The sequence below is a fragment of the Rhipicephalus microplus genome, unplaced genomic scaffold (assembly GCF_043290135.1).
Source record: "Rhipicephalus microplus isolate Deutch F79 unplaced genomic scaffold, USDA_Rmic scaffold_499, whole genome shotgun sequence".
Classification (NCBI taxonomy): Eukaryota; Metazoa; Arthropoda; class Arachnida; order Ixodida; family Ixodidae; genus Rhipicephalus; species Rhipicephalus microplus.
This window is the reverse complement of record NW_027465060.1, coordinates 8,409-27,161: the sequence shown is the minus strand read 5'-3', so window position 1 is coordinate 27,161 and position 18,753 is coordinate 8,409. Positions and strand designations below refer to the sequence as shown.

General features: G+C 56.2%; 1 protein-coding gene across 1 annotated transcript; it reads left to right on the top strand.

The window, feature by feature from the left end:
- The first annotated feature begins 14,568 nt into the window (after positions 1-14,568).
- On the top strand, positions 14,569-15,054 carry LOC142794780 (histone H2A-like). Its single transcript, XM_075885948.1, has one exon. The coding sequence runs from the start codon at positions 14,569-14,571 to the stop codon at positions 14,941-14,943; it is 375 nt and encodes a 124-aa protein (XP_075742063.1). The 3' UTR covers positions 14,944-15,054.
- The last annotated feature ends 3,699 nt before the right edge of the window (positions 15,055-18,753 follow it).

Below are 18,753 nucleotides of genomic sequence, written 5' to 3'. Positions count from 1 at the left end.
ACGTTGGTGGTCCTGAGAAGGACCGTTTGTTGTTGCTTGCCTGTCGACCGAAGCGCAGGGAGCAGCCCAACTTAGGCGCGCTCACCGCGAATGCGCCGAGCCAGCTGGATGTCCTTTGGCATGATGGTGACGCGCTTAGCGTGGATGGCGCACAGGTTGGTGTCTTCGAAAAGACCAACGAGGTAGGCCTCGCTAGCTTCCTGTAGGGCCATCACGGCAGAACTCTGGAAACGGAGGTCCGTCTTGAAGTCCTGAGCGATTTCCCGCACCAGGCGCTGAAAGGGAAGCTTGCGGATCAGCAGTTCGGTCGACTTCTGGTATCGGCGAATTTCACGCAGGGCCACGGTTCCAGGCCTGTAACGGTGAGGTTTCTTCACCCCGCCTGTGGCAGGGGCACTCTTGCGAGCAGCCTTGGTAGCAAGCTGCTTACGCGGAGCCTTGCCTCCAGTACTCTTGCGCGCGGTTTGTTTAGTTCGGGCCATGCTGCGTGCGTCCGATCACCTCGACTGACGGAGCGAAACTGCGCTCCTGCCGGAGATCGGCAAAAGCGGCTTCGCCGCACGACCCATCTCTCTCCCTCCCATTGGCCGAAGCGTGAGAACCCGTCCGCGTGCGAGCGCGGAAGCGTACGCCAGGATGCTGGCTGGCGCTCATTTTCGGGCAACCGTGCAGTTCGCGGCTGCAAAGAGGTACACCGAAACGAAACCACTACCGCTGTACAATACAGCCTGCTGCGCATTTCTTTCGCCTTCCAGGCAACACATCAATCGACGCTGTAGCTCGTCGCTTCCCGAAGCGGCGCGACGGAGTGCGAGACGCCACCATTCACGCCAACAGCGCGCATCGCACTAGAGCGCCTCGCATCACCGAGGGCAAATGCGCACTGCCACGCCAAAAAAACTTGCTCCTTGCGTTGTCGCTTATTTGCGACCATTACGTAGATGGGCGAAGACGACGAGAGACCACCGGCAGTGTTGGTATATGCATACACGTCCGCGCAACGACAAGGAGTAAAACGCAACAAAACATTCTAACACAAACACCCCGTACATCCAACTGCCACTGAGCGCGCCTACTTGCTCAATCGCAGACAGTAACGGGACTCAATTTTATCTTCCTTTCCCTCTTAAGAATCACTCATACATACTTGCCAAACTACTAGGTGCGCTCAATGGCGGTTGGATGTACGGGGTGTTTGCGTTCGAATGTTTTGTTTCATTTTTACTCCTATTCCCTCGATATGTCGTCTCACTCTGGCTTCCCTCATGTCTCTTTCTCTACACTTTTATTCCCACCCTTTTAATCCCCCCTCACCCCCCATCCCTTGTGAGCTACCGCTGAGGTGTCGCATCCTGATGCAGACAGTTTCGGGGCTCACTTTCCTCTTCTTTTCCATCTTACACATCAGCAATCCCCCCCCCCCCCCAACCTCTAAGTGCTAAATATGTGGCACAAAAAGCAGGAAATGGACTCAATGAAAGGGTGAAAAATAATAATCATAATAGAAACGAAGATCAACACGCGCCTCAAAAAGCCCCATTCACTCCTCTTTCACATTTTCACGAGAAAATGAAGGTACACACATGGAGAACAATTTTTGTTATAGGTAGGCTTTGCCTGAGCAGAACCACTGTCGTGCGCCTTGGTTACACATTCGACACGCCTCGTCCTGTGCGGAGGTGGGTGGGAAACCAAGGGTGCACTTGAAAATGCAATGCTCGTGGGTTGGTGTCGCCATCTGACGGCAGGCTCACGCGAGCGCGCCTTGCTTTCGAATTTCCCGCGCTCGAACCTCTCGCGTTTACATCATGGGCTAGTCCCCCCCCCCCCCCTCTCGCGTGGGCGGCGAAGCCAGCCTCCCTAGAGTGACCACCTCTGCCGGCGAAATGGAAACACTTGTTGCGTAGCTGTCCGTCCAAGTAAAGCTTTCACAACTGCAGTGTTCGCAGCACCAGTACAGTACATGAGTGCCACTTCTATCAAGTGCAGCTTCCCTCAGCACGCTGCATGGGCAGCGCTTATTGTGTACTTGCTTCTGACTTGCGCAGAAATTCTGTTTAAACATCCCCTTCCACTTTTCTTTCTTTTTTTTTTGTATTTTGCAGCTCGGCAGCGCCAGGTGTGAAAAAAAAAAAACAAACAAAAATTATTAGGCGTGACAATGTACACAATGTGTTATTGAATGGGGCACTTCTGAGTGCACAGCGGGCGCGGTAAACACGACCAACCTGTCACAATCAATTTTTTCATTTGTAAGTACACATCCCTTCTTCGTCTGGGTGCCCCACGGTAGAACATAGTGCGTTTTTATTTATTTTGACACAACGTGACGCGATCGTGTAGTGGGCATTCCAAAGAAAAAAGCGAGTTCGTGCTTCCTGAGCATAGTCGTGTCTCCAAGAATGCAGTGACCAGGGTAGAACGCTGCGCTCGGCTTCTTCCTTCGCGCGATAAGGTAACTAGGCGACGTTCGCTTGACGGGCCCGTTTTAGCAGCTTGGCTTGCAGGAAGGAGAGGAAGAACTCGCAGATGCGGCGATTGATTCGTGCATGCAGACCCAGGAGAAAGACGACGACGCGAACGAAATGCGGTGAACGTGACAAGTACCCAGCGCGATCAAGCTACTACTACACGAGGTGCTGCTCACCTGAGCGATGACGCAATGATATTGCAAAGAGGGACGGACGGGTATGGCGAACCGCTGGGATCACACTGCCGAAGCATCAAGTGGGTAGCCCTGAAGAGGGCTGTTGTGTTCTCGTTGGCTGGCTGCAGGCGACGCCGCTGGCTTCTTAGCCTCCGAATCCGTACAGGGTGCGGCCCTGACGCTTGAGGGCGTACACGACGTCCATGGCTGTCACGGTCTTCCTTTTGGCGTGCTCGGTGTAAGTGACGGCATCGCGGATCACGTTCTCGAGGAACACCTTGAGAACGCCGCGAGTTTCCTCGTAGATGAGGCCAGAGATGCGCTTGACACCGCCACGGCGCGCCAGACGACGGATGGCCGGCTTGGTTATGCCCTGGATGTTGTCACGCAACACCTTTCGATGACGCTTGGCGCCACCCTTCCCCAGCCCTTTGCCACCTTTGCCACGGCCAGACATGACGGCTTCCGAAGTTTCTGCTTCTGCTTCGAAACGCGCCCGGAAAGCGAATGGTGGTGGTAGTGGTTCATGTGGAAAAGGAAGGAGGCACCTAATTTCTGTCTGCCTACAGGCGACACGGCGCAGTGCCTTTGGGTGGGGTAAAGGGGGATGAAAGAGGATAGGAGAAATAGTGGTGGAGTGTAGAGAGGGATTTCCGGGCCGCTTCAGTGCGAGCAGCAGGCCGTCGGCAAGGGCAAGGGCAGCATGGCTCCTGGGATCAGTGGTAGGCGGCGATTCCCGACTCCTCCACAAACTCCGCCAGGCTGCGGAGTGCTGCTGGATGTGGACGAGACGGGAACAGCAGGTGTTTCAGGGTGGAGACGGGCAGACCCGGTCTCCTGTAGGCCGCGTAGGCCCTCAAGCGTTCCCGTGCTAAGCCAGGGCAGGCACAGAGGAGGTGTTCGAGGGTCTCTGGGTCTCCGCAGCGGCTGCAGGCTGGGGAGGGACAGAGGCCCTTGGCGTGGCGGCGGGCCGCCGTCCATACGCAGCCAGTCCGCAGTCGTAAGAGGGAGGCCCGTTCTCTCCTGGTGAGGCCCGTCTCTGGGAGAGGCTTTGGTCCTCGCCCGCCGGCCACCCTTGGGTCTGGGTGGAGTGTGATGAGGAGCCTCTTGAGACGGGCCTGTGAATAGTCCCTGGCCGCCACGGCACAGGAGTAGGGAGTACCAGGCTGGTGGGCAGCCTTGGCGAGGGTGTCCGCCTTCTCGTTTCCAGCGATGCCCACGTGGGAGGGCAGCCAGTGGAAGGAGACGGACACCCCGGCGTCGGTGAGGGCGCGAACCTTGGCTCTCAGGAGGCAGGCCGTCAGTCCGGCACGGCGGGAGTTGGCCAGGGTCTGCAGGGCCGCCTTGCTGTCGCATAGAACAGCGGCCGGCTGAAGGGGGATGTTCTCAGCCAGCAGGTCTACTGCGAGATGCAGTCCAGCCAGTTCCGCAGCCGTGGAGCTCGCCGGGAAGGGCAGCCTGCACTGCCGGCTGCTGGTTCTGGACGGGACTACGCATGCGGCCGCTGCGGTCCCGTCTGGCATCACAGATCCGTCCGTGAACACCTGCAGCCGTCCCTCCAGTTGTTCCTGGAGCTTGCAGAAGGCCGCCTGTTGCAGTGCGGCCGCAGGCGTTCGTCGCTTGGTTGCCCCTTCCAGGCAGAGGTGGACCTCTGGTGGCTGGTGGTGAGGCGGTGGAAAGGCAACCGGAACTGGTGGATCTGGGACCATTTGGTGGTACAGCAGGCAGAGGCCTCCCATCCGTGATCCCGGCTGGCTGCGGAGACGCTCCAGGAGGGCCCTGCCGTCGGTGGCGCGGTGAAGGCGGTCAATGTGGCCCAGCGCTCGTTGCAGCATACGTAACGACAGGGGCCACTCTCCTGCCTCTGCGAGAGTTGCTGCCACCGGCGAGCTTTTGGGAAGCCCCAGGATGGCCCTCAGTGCACCCCTGTGGAGTCCCTCCAGCAGGCGTCTCCTGGCCGGTGTCAGGCTCACTAGTGGGAAGGCGTACAGGAGGACCGAGGACGCCGCAGCCTGGTTGAGCCGGAGGGCCCACTTGGTGGAGCAGCCGCGGCCACGCAGCTGCAGCCTGCTGATGGCGCCCTGGACGCGCCTCACCTTGGTGGCAGCAGCCTTGGCAGCCGGGATCCAGGTGAGCCGGTGGTCAATGGTGAGGCCCAGGTACTTCACCACCAACCTCCAAGGCAGGCTGCGATTGTCAATCCTCAGCCGTCTCACGTGGGTGCGTGCTGCCGCCAGCGGGTGAATCAGCAGGGCCTCGGTCTTTGTGGCAGAGACCTTAAGCCCGATGCCTCCGAGGTAGGCTACCACTGCATCGAGGACCGCCTGCAGTGATCTCCGGATGGCAGGGATGGACCGCCTTGGTCCCCGGACCCAGAGTGCCACGTCATCTGCGTAGATAGAGCAGCGGGCCGGGAACCTGGTGTCTGTTGGGAGGGACGCCGGAAGTCCTGCCAGTGCGATGTTGAAGAGGAAAGGGCTCAGTACCGAACCCTGTGGGACACCAGCAGTGATGACCCTGGGTTGGCTGGTTGCCCCTCCAACGCGGACGCGGAAGGTCCTCCCGGACATGAAGGCGGTCACAAAGCCTCGGAGGCTACCGCTGATGCCGAGTCGGTCCAGGGCCGCCTCGACCGCCACGTGTGGGAGGCCGTCGAAGGCGCTCTCCACGTCCAGCAGCAGCAGCATGGCCACGTCCCCGCTGCTCCTGGCGTCCTCGAGGGTAGCGACGACGTCCGAGATGGAATCTGCCGTGCACCGGTGCCGCCTGAAGCCCGTCTGCTGCTCCGGGAAGAAGCCAAGGTGGTCGGCAATCCACTCTAGTCTCTCCAGAGCCACCCTCTCCATCACCTTGCAGGGCGCAGAGGTGAGAGACACTGGCCGGTATGAGGAGAGAGCCGTGGCCTTCCTCCGGGGCTTCAGGATTGGCGCCACCACCGCAGTTTGCCAGGACTCGGGTAAGGCTCCGGTGCACCAGACGTCATTGTAGTATTCCAGGAGTCGTTGACGGCCACCTCCATCCAGGTTGCGGAGCATTTGGAAGGTGATGCCGTCGGCCCCTGGAGCACTTCGTCGCTTGGTCCTCTCGAGGGCTGCCACCAGCTCATGTAACGCTATGGGCTGTTCGCACAGCTCCCGCACCTGCGCGGACACCCATCTGGGATGGTGACAAGAGGTAGGGCAAGGGAGGGCAGCAGGCGGTGGTGCAGCAGGCAGTAGGGCTCTATCTCTGGCAGCAAACTGGTCAGCCAGCCGTTCTGCCAGGTTCGCAGCCGTCGTTGACAGGTGAACAGCCAGGGACAGTCCCTGGTTCAAGGCCCGGGGCGCCATCAGCAGGCACTTCAGCAGGCGCCAGGCCTTCGTCCCATCCCGCGAGCTGTTGATTGAGGCGCACACGCCCTGCCAGCCCTGGTTCCGGCGCCTGCGTGCGTGGCGTCTGCAGACGGCATCGATTCGCCGGAAGACCGTCCAGAGCTCCGGTTGGCGTTTGTTCAAGGCCTGCCGCTCTGCACGTCGCCGTGCCGCCCTCAGAGCCAGGTGCCGGATGTCTGGGACGGGCTGTCCCTGCTGAACCTTGGCAGTGACCGTTGCTGCCCTCGCACTGTGGGCCACCAGTTGCAGCAGGTCCCCGCTGCCCATGTCCTGCTGGAGTAGTCGCCGGTAGACCTGCCAGTCCACCACGCGGTACTCGCGGTCCCGTGGAGCCCTACCTCTGAAGGGAGACAGCAGGATGGGCAGGTGGTCCGAGCCCCAAGTGTCCGGGAATGGCGACCAGGCATACTGGCAACCCTCCGTGGCAACGCTGAGGTCTATGGCAGTGCTGGTGACCTGCTGCCCACGACGGAGGAAGGTGTTGGCACCCGAGTTGAGTATCGCCAGCCCCAGCTGCCGGAGGACATCACGCAGCTCTCTGCCTCGAGCGTCAGTCCTGCGCCCGCCCCATGCTGGGTGTTTCGCATTGACGTCCCCGCAAAGCAGGAACTCCTTGCCCAGGCGATGTGCCAGCTGACGAAGGCATCTGGGGTCCCAGGGCTGGCCCGGCCGAACGTAGATGCTGGCCACAGTGGTGTCCTGCCCCCCGATGTGGATGCGGACGGCACAGCATTCAAAGGGGCCTCCAGCCAGGTCAGCCACCTCCACCTCTGCCTGCGGGAGCTCGCGCCTGGCGTAGATAGCACACCGGGAACGTCCTTGCTGGTGGCTGTCGTTCAGGCAGGGGGCGTCAGGGCAGGTCGCCAGAGTGCAGGCAGTCCTGCTGCTGTATCCGACGTACCCTGGCAGGCGAAGGTCCTCCGCCTGGGCATACACCTCCTGTAGTGCAAGCACGTCGTAGTCGCTCCGCAGGAGGTGCTCCGCCAGGTCGTCTCTTCGCCGCCCCAGCCAGTTTACGTTCCACTGCAGAACGCTAGGGCGTCGGCCTGGGCTCGTTCCAGGTGGGGAGCTAGCCATGCTTGGTTGTGGGGAGTGGAGAGCCTCCCGTCTGTAGGCAGATGGCTCGAAGAGGGTGGTCCAGGGGAAGAGACTCTCCCACAGACCGCAGCGTGTTCAGCAGAGTGGCGACGATTTGGTAGGCTGGGTCAGCTGGAGGCAACTCTACTGTCGCAGCAGGCAGGACCGCAGGAGCCATGGGCACAGCAGGCCGGCCTCCGGGGGCAATAGCTGCGGGCTGGGCCGCGGGAGTGGCAGCTGCAGCAGGAGGGGCCTCAGGAATAGTAGTGGCCACTGGCAGGGCCATAGGGGCAGCAGCGCTGGTGGACTGCAGTCCCTGGAGTGGCTGGCGGCGAGATTTCCGAGGCGCCGGGATGGGTCTGGCCGGGGGGAGGGGCGGCGCGGGGTGGCCCTTCACCACGCTTGCAAAGGACCGCGCCTCCCGAATCTCCTCTCGCACCGCTGCTGCCACTGTGCGCCTCGAGAGTACGGTTGGGGAGGATGCCATGATTGTGGCAATCTTCCGCTGCTCCTGCCACCGAGGGCACTCTGGGGTGTCTGCAGAGTGGGGGCCCCCGCAGTTGACACACCGGGTCTGCTTGCAGCTCTCTCCAGGGTGGGTCCGGCCGCATCTGATGCAGCTGCCTGGCCAGCTGCAGCTCTCCTTCACATGGCCGAACCGACCGCATTGCCGGCACTGCAGAGGGCGGGGTCTGGCTGGCCGCACTGGGAAACGGACCAGGAAGAGAGACACGTGCTCCGGCGGCACAGGGCCAGCGAAGCGGAGCGTCACGGTTCGCCCCTCCCTGGCAGCAGAGAGCACCGGAACGGCCGACTTGATCCCAGGCAGCAGGCTGTCCACCGCAGGCTCCCCGTCGACACCATGTAGGAACCCCGTGCTGGTCTTGTGGTCAGCGGGTTCCTTGGCAGTGACGGGGATCTCCTTTAGCTCCTTGATGTTCAGGAGCTGCTCCAGGCACTCTCGCGTGGTAGCGTCAGCAGCCACAATGTTGCGTTTGTGGTTAACGCGTATTGCAGCCACGCCGGGCCTTGTAGAGAGTGCCTGTGCGAGGGTGAGGCGTGGGGATCCACTGAAGGTACCTCCGGGGGCTGACGGCCGGAACAGAACTGTGCCAACGATGGCAGGGTCGACCGGGAGGGCCGCAGCAGCAGCAAGGTCCCTGGCACGGCGTCGGGCGCTTTTGGTGGTGACCACCTGGAAGCCCTCTGTGTCTGGGGGACTCCCCGCCACACTGCTGTGCTGCCTAGTGGTGTCCACTGCAGTGGGGGCCTTGCTGAAAGGTTGGGGAAGGTTGGCAGTTGTGCCCTCCGAAGCAGTAGCCAGGGGTCGCTTCTTGGTTGGCTTCTTCTTCCCCTTCTTTTTGCTGTTGGTATGTGTGGCCCCTGTTGACGGTGTGAGCAGAAAGTCCTTCGCTGTATAAGGGGCTTCCTTTCGGATGTTGCCCCCTGCGGCGGTACGGGTGAGAACCTCTTCAACCACCTCCATGGCAGCTGAAGCGTCGGAGGGTGGGTTTTCGGGAGATTCGGTTGTTGCAGGTGGTAGGTCGACCGTTGAGGCGGTAGTGGGGTGTTGGCGAGTGCCTGCACCATCCGAGCTCGTTGGGTCCGGGCCGTCTGTTGGGGCAGATGTTGTCATGTCCCCTATGGAGGACGCCCCTTCGGAATTCATCACAATTATGAACTCGCTCCCGGACACCTCTACTGAGCCCTGTGAAGCGTGTGCTTCCTCGTCGGGGGAGGTGTTGGCCGTTTGCTTTCGGGGAGCGTGGTCGTCCTCGTCCCCACTCTCTTCCCGCAGCCTCTTCCGTGAGTTGAGGATATCCATCGCCTCGTCGTCCTCATCTGAGCTCAGCGGTAGGGGAACACCAGCAGGCCCCTGTGTCTGCCCAGGAGCTTCGCTCTGCGAGGGGCTTTGTGGTGGCTCCTCTGCAGTTCTGGTGGTTATGATGGCAGGTGTGGCCCCGCTGGCGCACTGAGAGGCCGGTGTGGGGGCGACAGGGTTGGCCTGCAGCCACTTCTCCACTATGGCTTGGATGTTTTCGGTCGCTATCTTCTCGAAGAAGAGGTGGCGGTGTGCCTGTACCTGGTTGGTTGGGAGGCTCTCTGATCTTCGGTGAGAATAGCGACGCCTTGTGGGCTCTTCAGGAGTACGGGCAGCAACTAAAGCGCTGTCTGCCGATGGAGGGGATGCCACGATGGGCGAGCGGGCGTCGGTGTTGCGCCTAGGCGAATGCATGGTTTCACGCGCGCACGAAATGCCAGGGGTGGGCGACACCGCTCAGGAAAACAACAGTTCACAATTAGTGCAAGAGAGAGAAGAAGAAAACGGTTGCACTAAGGAGGACTGCGAAGCGTCACTGTCAATGTTCGCTTGAAAAAAAAAAAAAAAAAAAACCGCACACTGCACAGAGGTGGTTGCCCAAAAGCGTGGTCGCGCGTACTGGACACTAGTTGTTCGTTATGACTCAAGCGCCTGTGCACCGCACACACAGGGGCGGCGAAAGCGCGTCTAAGCTACGTGCAATGAGCCGTGGCCCTACACCACGACACACGCCGGTCGGCCGCGTACAACACGCGAAGTGAAAAGGAATTAATTCACTAACCGGCAGTGTGAGGTGCGGGGGGTTCCGGGCAGTCCATGGCAGGCTATTCCACAGCAGTTGCAACGGCAGATCAGTGTAGATGTCCGTCCCTGTCGCAGGAGCGCGAACGCATTGCTGCGGAGGAGCCGTACTCCTGACGAGCGCGGCCCGCGGGCGACCGCACTCAGCGGGAGTTGGGGAGCGACTGGCGTCAAGGAGAGGCAGCGAAAAAGCGCGGCGCGCACCGACACGACCGTCTCCTCTGGCTGTCCAAACTGGTCAAAGCCAGCGAATGCTCGACACGATCGAGTCGCGGTGTCGGCGCCGGCCCGCGAGACTGAGGAGGAAGGCGAACGGCGCACGCCGGTTGGTCGGCGGCCAGCTCGTCTCTCTCTCCCTCTTTTCTTCGCGAGGAGCGCGTTGGCCGCGCAGGTTGCTGCACTGACTATTTTTCTGCACTACAAGATTGAATATACACGGCAAACATGCTTTCGTTTGTTTGTTTGTTTTTAATTCTTTTCTCGTTACTGTTGCTAAGTTTCTTGCCCATTCATTCACGCACCCTTCACTGCTGCAAAATGGCGTATCAGTCGTATCAGCTGCCCCAGCGGCAAGGAGACATCAAACCGAGTAAGCGACAATTCATGTACGCGTACGTACAAGCCCAGCGGATACAACGCGTTCGCTAAAAAACGTTTCATCCTGTCCACTGAACATGACACACGCAATATTTGTCAAAACTCACAGCTGCAACAGCTCACCTGTGTGCCGCACGTAAATAAACTGCACACTTAACACTTTGCGACTACTCGTCCCCGGCGTGTGCCCCCCCCCCCCCTCTTTTTTTTTTTTCTTTTCTATGTTCTCGCTTTCTCTCTAATCACATCAATGCCTCATTTGCACGCACGAAACCCGTTTCACGGCGTCACTTTGACGCCATCCTTGTCGCCAAACCAAGGGACTAACACACGCGGTCCGGGCACGGCCTCATGGCCGGAAATTTCTAAACAAAGCGTGCTCGCGTTGTTGTGGACGCCGGCACGTGAAATTCGGCAAAGTAACAGCACCTTTGGCTGGCTACGCGTGTCTCAAATTTTACTGTGGCAGCTCCACTACATATCGCGATACGGCAGTTTCACCGAAGCCACGCAACGCGACCGCGCTCATTTCAGCATTCACGGGGACGGCAGAGAGTGAGAGCGCACCTCCTCTCGGGCGCGCCTCTCCTCCCGTAAACACGGACTGTCAAGCGGTCCGGTCGCAGCGAAGTTTCCCCATCTCCTTGCGGGGTGGTTCAACACCTGCCCGTTTCAAGTGCACGGTTGCACTGTGAGGAACCCTGCAAGGGTCACGCAATTACAGGCAAAACAGCCCTAACTCTAAAGCGCCTTACATAGGACGAGATTGGAGCGTAAAATGCACCACCCTTTATGCATTCTTTCTTCTTTACAGCGTTGGAAGAGTGTTCGTTCGCTGCATGTTTTACGCATGCGTACTTTCGCTTACATAATACCTTCGGAGGCTGACAACCTGTTAAGTAATCTATCAACGACTATCCGGACGGCATCAGCTGTGCAAAGAAGATTTGCAGTTGGCCTTCCAGAGCCGTCCAGAGCACACAAAGTAGGTCTACACATCGTGGCAACCAATATTTCGAAAAAAGTGAATTGCGTAGTATTATAAAGAATACAACTTTCAGAATGAGCAAAACTGCTTGGTTTGACCAAAGTACAAAGAGGTGCGATTTATACCACATCGATCCATTTATTGAATTAAAAATTACGCTGGCATTAGATAGAATATCGGAAACTCTAATTGACCGATTGAGGCTAGGCACGGCATACACAAAAACATTTGTTTTTTTTTTTTCTTTGCACAGACACGGCAGAGCTGAAAGTCCCGAATGCGAATGCGGATTGATAGATGAAGACGTATGTCACCTTCTCGTAGACTGTCCACATCACGAGACGCCGTCTTAAGTCCGAACAGTTGGCATTAGACCGCAGACCGTTTAACATGAAGAAACTTCTGGGTCCGTGGCCTACTCGAGTTTTACAGTCGCACGCTTTAAAAGCATCAACACGTTCTTTACAAGACAGCGGGATTGCTGATAAGTATTAAGAAATAACGAACTTTCATTTGTAACAAATGTACTTATTATGTACAGTATCACGTGACTCTCATCATGTGTGTGTTGTGAAATGAATGACGTGTCGACAATTATGTACACACGAGCGAATGCATCTTTATACGGACCAGACGTGTGCTCTACTGTTTTGTGCTGGTGGACCGAATATTATCGAGGGACATTATATCAGAGACTTCATTCATTGACTTTCGAACATTTACTTACCATTGTGTTCTGATATGTGCGTATAAGTGTAAGTGTGTCTTTGCATATCTCTGCCCGAGTTTTCTACTTTCCATGCACTGCTTTGTACGTTTTGCTTCAAGATACGTGTTCAAGTTTAACTCAACGGCCAAGGAGTAGCCGGCGCCATAATGGTGCGCCGACATCTCCTTACATATCATATCAATAAGAAAAAAAGATGCGCGCCAATGCCCATCTATTGTATTCCCTTCTCACGTGCCCCAATACCAAACTGCGCGTGCCATTTCTGTGGTGCAAGTGTGTTTAAGTAGTCGCAGTTTCATCTTTCACAATCATGAGGGTTCCCATATTGAAAGTATTCCTTCCCCGAACTTGTGGCAGGGACGCACGATGCGAAATTACAAAATGATCGCGCTTGAAAGCTTCATACAAATGCACTGTCGACCCGCCGAACATAGTCAGTAATCTAAAACAAAGCGGAAATAAACGGTGCGTCCGCTCATTCATTTAAGGTAAGTTTCCCACCACATTCCGAATGGAACGTACCACTCATTTGTGCCTAGCACAGGCGCATTTGTTCTTTCGAAGAGAACACAGTGTTCCGCTACACCGTGTGATTATGTAAACGTCAAGCCGAGCAGTGTCGTTTGCTGGCCGGCCTGGCTATGTTTCTTTCGGCGACGCGCAAACGGAGCACTCGGTGCGAAAACGGGAAATGCCCATACCTCGTGTCGACCGCCTTTCTTTACTGGATTTCGTACTTCTTTGTGCACTATATAAATCACCTGCGTGGTACCCCTGTCATGCGTACGCACAGTTTTGTTTTTTCCTTCACTCGGGCTGTCGATACTTTGCTTTCGGACAATAATTAGCATGCAGTCCGCCGCCACGCTTTTCTGCTTCTACAGCTATTGTCACATGCGTCTATATATTTCTCCCCTATCTTTTCTTGCATCAATGCTTCCGCACATTTTTCACCGCGCCACGCACTTTAAGCTACATTCACTCCTCCTACAGTCTCGAAACGGGCCTGCCCTGCGCTCTCAAGAAATAAATGCCCCAATTTCGTAAACAAATGAATGGCGTGGCAGAGAAGGAACTCTGCGCTGTCTGATGAATGTGGCTGTACCCTTCACATCGGGCGGCAGCTATCACCACCTAGCCATAATGCTGACCTAACAAACAGCTACATTTATCTTGTTTTTTTTCTCTCTTTAAATAGTGAAGTATAGGACCGCGGTGCTTTGCAGTGAATGGTTTAGTTTTCACTCTTGCCTTGACTTTAGCCACCAATAAGATAACCACCTTCTAGTTAATTCTACCCGCCTAAAGTCTATTTTGCCCTCCCCCGTCTCTAAACCCCGGTGCTTTTGAAAAACTCTGCGCCATCATTCTAAACTATAAGGTGAAGCCCTTTACATAGCATTATCAAGTGTTCGGCAGTTTCCTTCTCTCCGCATGCACTGCATACCGTGTATACCCCTTCATATTTGGCCCGACATGTCGGAGTTGCTCGGGCAAGCGCTGACGCGAGTTTCCTATTCTATCATTTCCCAAGAGCTGAACACACTCGAGTTCATGTTACCTTTTTTTGAGAGAAGCGGCCACCTTCCCCCTGTTTTTTTTTTTTTTTAATTACCACGCTCCTGGTTTTGTTTTCCCTCCATTACCGTACTTGTGGCACTTTTCTCCGCGCACTCGGTCTTCTCTAATTTACCTGTTCAACCTCCCCGAGCACACACGCCGAGCGCGGCACACCAACGCTCCTGCTAGCGGTGTTCAACAGAGAGAAGAGGATGGATTCGGAGCCGAATCTCTCAGCACAACCCCTATGCCGACGCAGACAATTTGGGTGGCTCTGAGAAGAGCCGTTGATTTGTCGTTGCTCGCTGTGGCCCACGACGCACGCCTACTTGGAGCTGGTGTACTTGGTGACGGCTTTTGTACCCTCGGACACCGCGTGCTTGGCCAGCTCTCCGGGCAGCAGCAGGCGCACCGCGGTCTGGATCTCCCGGCTCGTGATGGTCGAGCGCTTGTTGTAGTGAGCAAGGCGTGACGACTCGGCGGCGATACGCTCGAAGATGTCGTTCACGAAGCTGTTCATGATGGACATGGCCTTGCTGGAGACACCAGTGTCGGGGTGCACCTGCTTCAGCACCTTATAGATGTAGATGGAGAAGCTCTCCTTCCTGCGGCGCTTCTTCTTCTTCTTGTCCGTGGCGCGCACATTCTTCTGCGCCTTGCCGGCCTTCTTGACGGCTTTGCCAGACGGTTGGGGAGGCATGATTTCACACAACACGCACGCGAGACCAGAGTCGAATGCGCGTGTCCCCCCGTCTCGCCGCGCTTAAATATGAGCGAGGGGTGTTGACGAGATCAGCACAACGCGCGCGCCCCATTGGTTCGCACGGCTTCTCTCTCTCACACTCTCATCCGTTCCCCGCGAGCGGCGGCGCGCGATGGTGGCAACGGAAACCATTCGAGCACGGCTCTCATCTCAGAAGGCAGCAGCTTTCTTGTTTTCGGCAACCGGCGTCGTACCAAGCGAAAAGCAACACCATGTCCGGACGTGGCAAGGGCGGCAAGGCGAAAGGCAAGAGCAAGACCCGTTCTAGCCGCGCGGGGCTTCAGTTCCCCGTGGGCCGTATTCACCGCCTCCTACGCAAGGGAAACTACGCCGAGCGCGTCGGAGCTGGCGCTCCGGTCTACCTGGCTGCCGTACTCGAGTACCTGGCCGCCGAGGTGCTCGAGCTGGCGGGCAACGCCGCTCGTGACAACAAGAAGACCCGGATCATCCCCCGTCACTTGCAGCTCGCCATCCGCAACGACGAGGAGCTGAACAAACTGCTTTCCGGCGTCACCATCGCGCAGGGCGGTGTGTTGCCCAACATTCAAGCCGTGCTTCTTCCAAAGAAGACGGAGAAGAAGGCGTAAGCTAGCACCCCTTCCGCGCGCTCGCCGCATTCCCCAAACGGTCCTTCTAAGGACCACCCAAACAGGTGACGCGGCCGTGTTTCGCTTCGCAGTCACGATGGCTCTGTTCGTACCCTCAAGCGTGTTTGTTTTTCTATACTTTATATATATTTCCTCGCGACATCAGTTAGCCACAAGTGCGCGACGCCAAATGCTGCAAAGAGACAACCAAATCACGCAGCTCGGCACCGAAAAAGACAGAAAAGAGCATGTAAGCGTTGTCATTTCTCATTAAAAAAAAAAAAAAAAAAAAGCTCCACACGTAACCGTCTATCCTTACGATGACACCTGAACGGGTCAGCACAGGGACAGAGTAAATTTAATACCTTTGAATAGAAAAACAAACGTAAGGTAAAAAAAAAAAAGAGAGAGAGAGAGAGAGAACCCGCCGTTAGCGCATTCCATTTGGTGCTTCTAACACAATTTATTTCGTCTATCTTGCTAGGCAGCGCAGCCACTATTACACAGAACACACAACACAAGCGCTTAACTTCAACTAAACGTTTATTGCAAAAAAAAAAAAAAAATGTCCAGAATATGGCACAAAAACTTGTTCAGCTTCAAAAGAAATGAAAGGAAATGACACGCGATGATTTCGAGTGTGTTAGTGCACTCTCTATCGCGCTCACGCGGAAAGAACTGTTTTTTGGATGGGGTGATAGAGAATAACAGACAGGATTCGCTCGCAGGATTTCAAGCTGGACGGTTGTGCCCTCGCGATCTCCGACTTCAGCGTAGCTCCCGCCGACTGGTTCGCCCTCCGCGGTCTCCTGACGCCGTGTAGCTCTCGCATTGTGGCACCCCGCCCTTGGACTTCTTCGACCGGATCCCCACTTTCCTATCTCCTTCTTTTTTCCTCTCGTTGGCTGTCTTCTTCTGCTTCTACTTTCCTTCTATTCTTTTTATCCCTCCTTCCCCCCACCCCTATAAGGCACTGCGCCGTGTCGCCTGAAGGCAGACAGAAATTAGGTGCCTTTTTCCTCTTCATTCTAATCACTACCACAGACAGTAATGTGCGGGACTGGCACGTGTGCTTTTTGTTGTCTACCTTTTACTATTCTTTTTCTCTGTTCACCCCCTTTATAAACTCTGACGTTTGCAATGAAAGTTCAGTTGAAGTTAAGCGCTTGTGTTGTGAGGTCTGTGTAATAGTGGCTGCGCTTCCTAGCGAGATGGATCCTTACCAACTGGCCCGATACAATTGTTTATTTCGTCTCTCGGTAAAACTTCATCACCTCCTACGAGTGCACCCAAAAGTTGCGCCGGGGTCCAGCAGCCCAAGTCACCATGGCGTTACGCAAACAGAAGCCCTCAAAAACACCTTACAAGCGGCGGGCAAAAAGGTAAACACATAAATGAAATTGACACACCACAGGGTCGCAGCACGGCTGCTGCACACACACCGACTGAAGCTAGCCTACCTTTTCTCTGTCTACTCATAATGATACACACTTTTACCTTGAATTTGTCAAAGCTGAGCCATTTCTTCGTAATAACGACGCGCCGACGTTCCGTTCTTCCGCGCGCTAGACAACGGCAGCCACGTACGTACAAAACATGACAGCAAAAGAGGGTGCGGCCGGAGTACGTGGCCTGGAGTGGTCTCGTAGCCAAAGCAGACACGTTGGTGGTCCTGAGAAGGACCGTTTGTTGTTGCTTGCCTGTCGACCGAAGCGCAGGGAGCAGCCCAACTTAGGCGCGCTCACCGCGAATGCGCCGAGCCAGCTGGATGTCCTTTGGCATGATGGTGACGCGCTTAGCGTGGATGGCGCACAGGTTGGTGTCTTCGAAAAGACCAACGAGGTAGGCCTCGCTAGCTTCCTGTAGGGCCATCACGGCAGAACTCTGGAAACGGAGGTCCGTCTTGAAGTCCTGAGCGATTTCCCGCACCAGGCGCTGAAAGGGAAGCTTGCGGATCAGCAGTTCGGTCGACTTCTGGTATCGGCGAATTTCACGCAGGGCCACGGTTCCAGGCCTGTAACGGTGAGGTTTCTTCACCCCGCCTGTGGCAGGGGCACTCTTGCGAGCAGCCTTGGTAGCAAGCTGCTTACGCGGAGCCTTGCCTCCAGTACTCTTGCGCGCGGTTTGTTTAGTTCGGGCCATGCTGCGTGCGTCCGATCACCTCGACTGACGGAGCGAAACTGCGCTCCTGCCGGAGATCGGCAAAAGCGGCTTCGCCGCACGACCCATCTCTCTCCCTCCCATTGGCCGAAGCGTGAGAACCCGTCCGCGTGCGAGCGCGGAAGCGTACGCCAGGATGCTGGCTGGCGCTCATTTTCGGGCAACCGTGCAGTTCGCGGCTGCAAAGAGGTACACCGAAACGAAACCACTACCGCTGTACAATACAGCCTGCTGCGCATTTCTTTCGCCTTCCAGGCAACACATCAATCGACGCTGTAGCTCGTCGCTTCCCGAAGCGGCGCGACGGAGTGCGAGACGCCACCATTCACGCCAACAGCGCGCATCGCACTAGAGCGCCTCGCATCACCGAGGGCAAATGCGCACTGCCACGCCAAAAAAACTTGCTCCTTGCGTTGTCGCTTATTTGCGACCATTACGTAGATGGGCGAAGACGACGAGAGACCACCGGCAGTGTTGGTATATGCATACACGTCCGCGCAACGACAAGGAGTAAAACGCAACAAAACATTCTAACACAAACACCCCGTACATCCAACTGCCACTGAGCGCGCCTACTTGCTCAATCGCAGACAGTAACGGGACTCAATTTTATCTTCCTTTCCCTCTTAAGAATCACTCATACATACTTGCCAAACTACTAGGTGCGCTCAATGGCGGTTGGATGTACGGGGTGTTTGCGTTCGAATGTTTTGTTTCATTTTTACTCCTATTCCCTCGATATGTCGTCTCACTCTGGCTTCCCTCATGTCTCTTTCTCTACACTTTTATTCCCACCCTTTTAATCCCCCCTCACCCCCCATCCCTTGTGAGCTACCGCTGAGGTGTCGCATCCTGATGCAGACAGTTTCGGGGCTCACTTTCCTCTTCTTTTCCATCTTACACATCAGCAATCCCCCCCCCCCCCCCCAACCTCTAAGTGCTAAATATGTGGCACAAAAAGCAGGAAATGGACTCAATGAAAGGGTGAAAAATAATAATCATAATAGAAACGAAGATCAACACGCGCCTCAAAAAGCCCCATTCACTCCTCTTTCACATTTTCACGAGAAAATGAAGGTACACACATGGAGAACAATTTTTGTTATAGGTAGGCTTTGCCTGAGCAGAACCACTGTCGTGCGCCTTGGTTACACATTCGACACGCCTCGTCCTGTGCGGAGGTGGGTGGGAAACCAAGGGTGCACTTGAAAATGCAATGCTCGTGGGTTGGTGTCGCCATCTGACGGCAGGCTCACGCGAGCGCGCCTTGCTTTCGAATTTCCCGCGCTCGAACCTCTCGCGTTTACATCATGGGCTAGTCCCCCCCCCCCCCCCCTCTCGCGTGGGCGGCGAAGCCAGCCTCCCTAGAGTGACCACCTCTGCCGGCGAAATGGAAACACTTGTTGCGTAGCTGTCCGTCCAAGTAAAGCTTTCACAACTGCAGTGTTCGCAGCACCAGTACAGTACATGAGTGCCACTTCTATCAAGTGCAGCTTCCCTCAGCACGCTGCATGGGCAGCGCTTATTGTGTACTTGCTTCTGACTTGCGCAGAAATTCTGTTTAAACATCCCCTTCCACTTTTCTTTCTTTTTTTTTGTATTTTGCAGCTCGGCAGCGCCAGGTGTGAAAAAAAAAAACAAACAAAAATT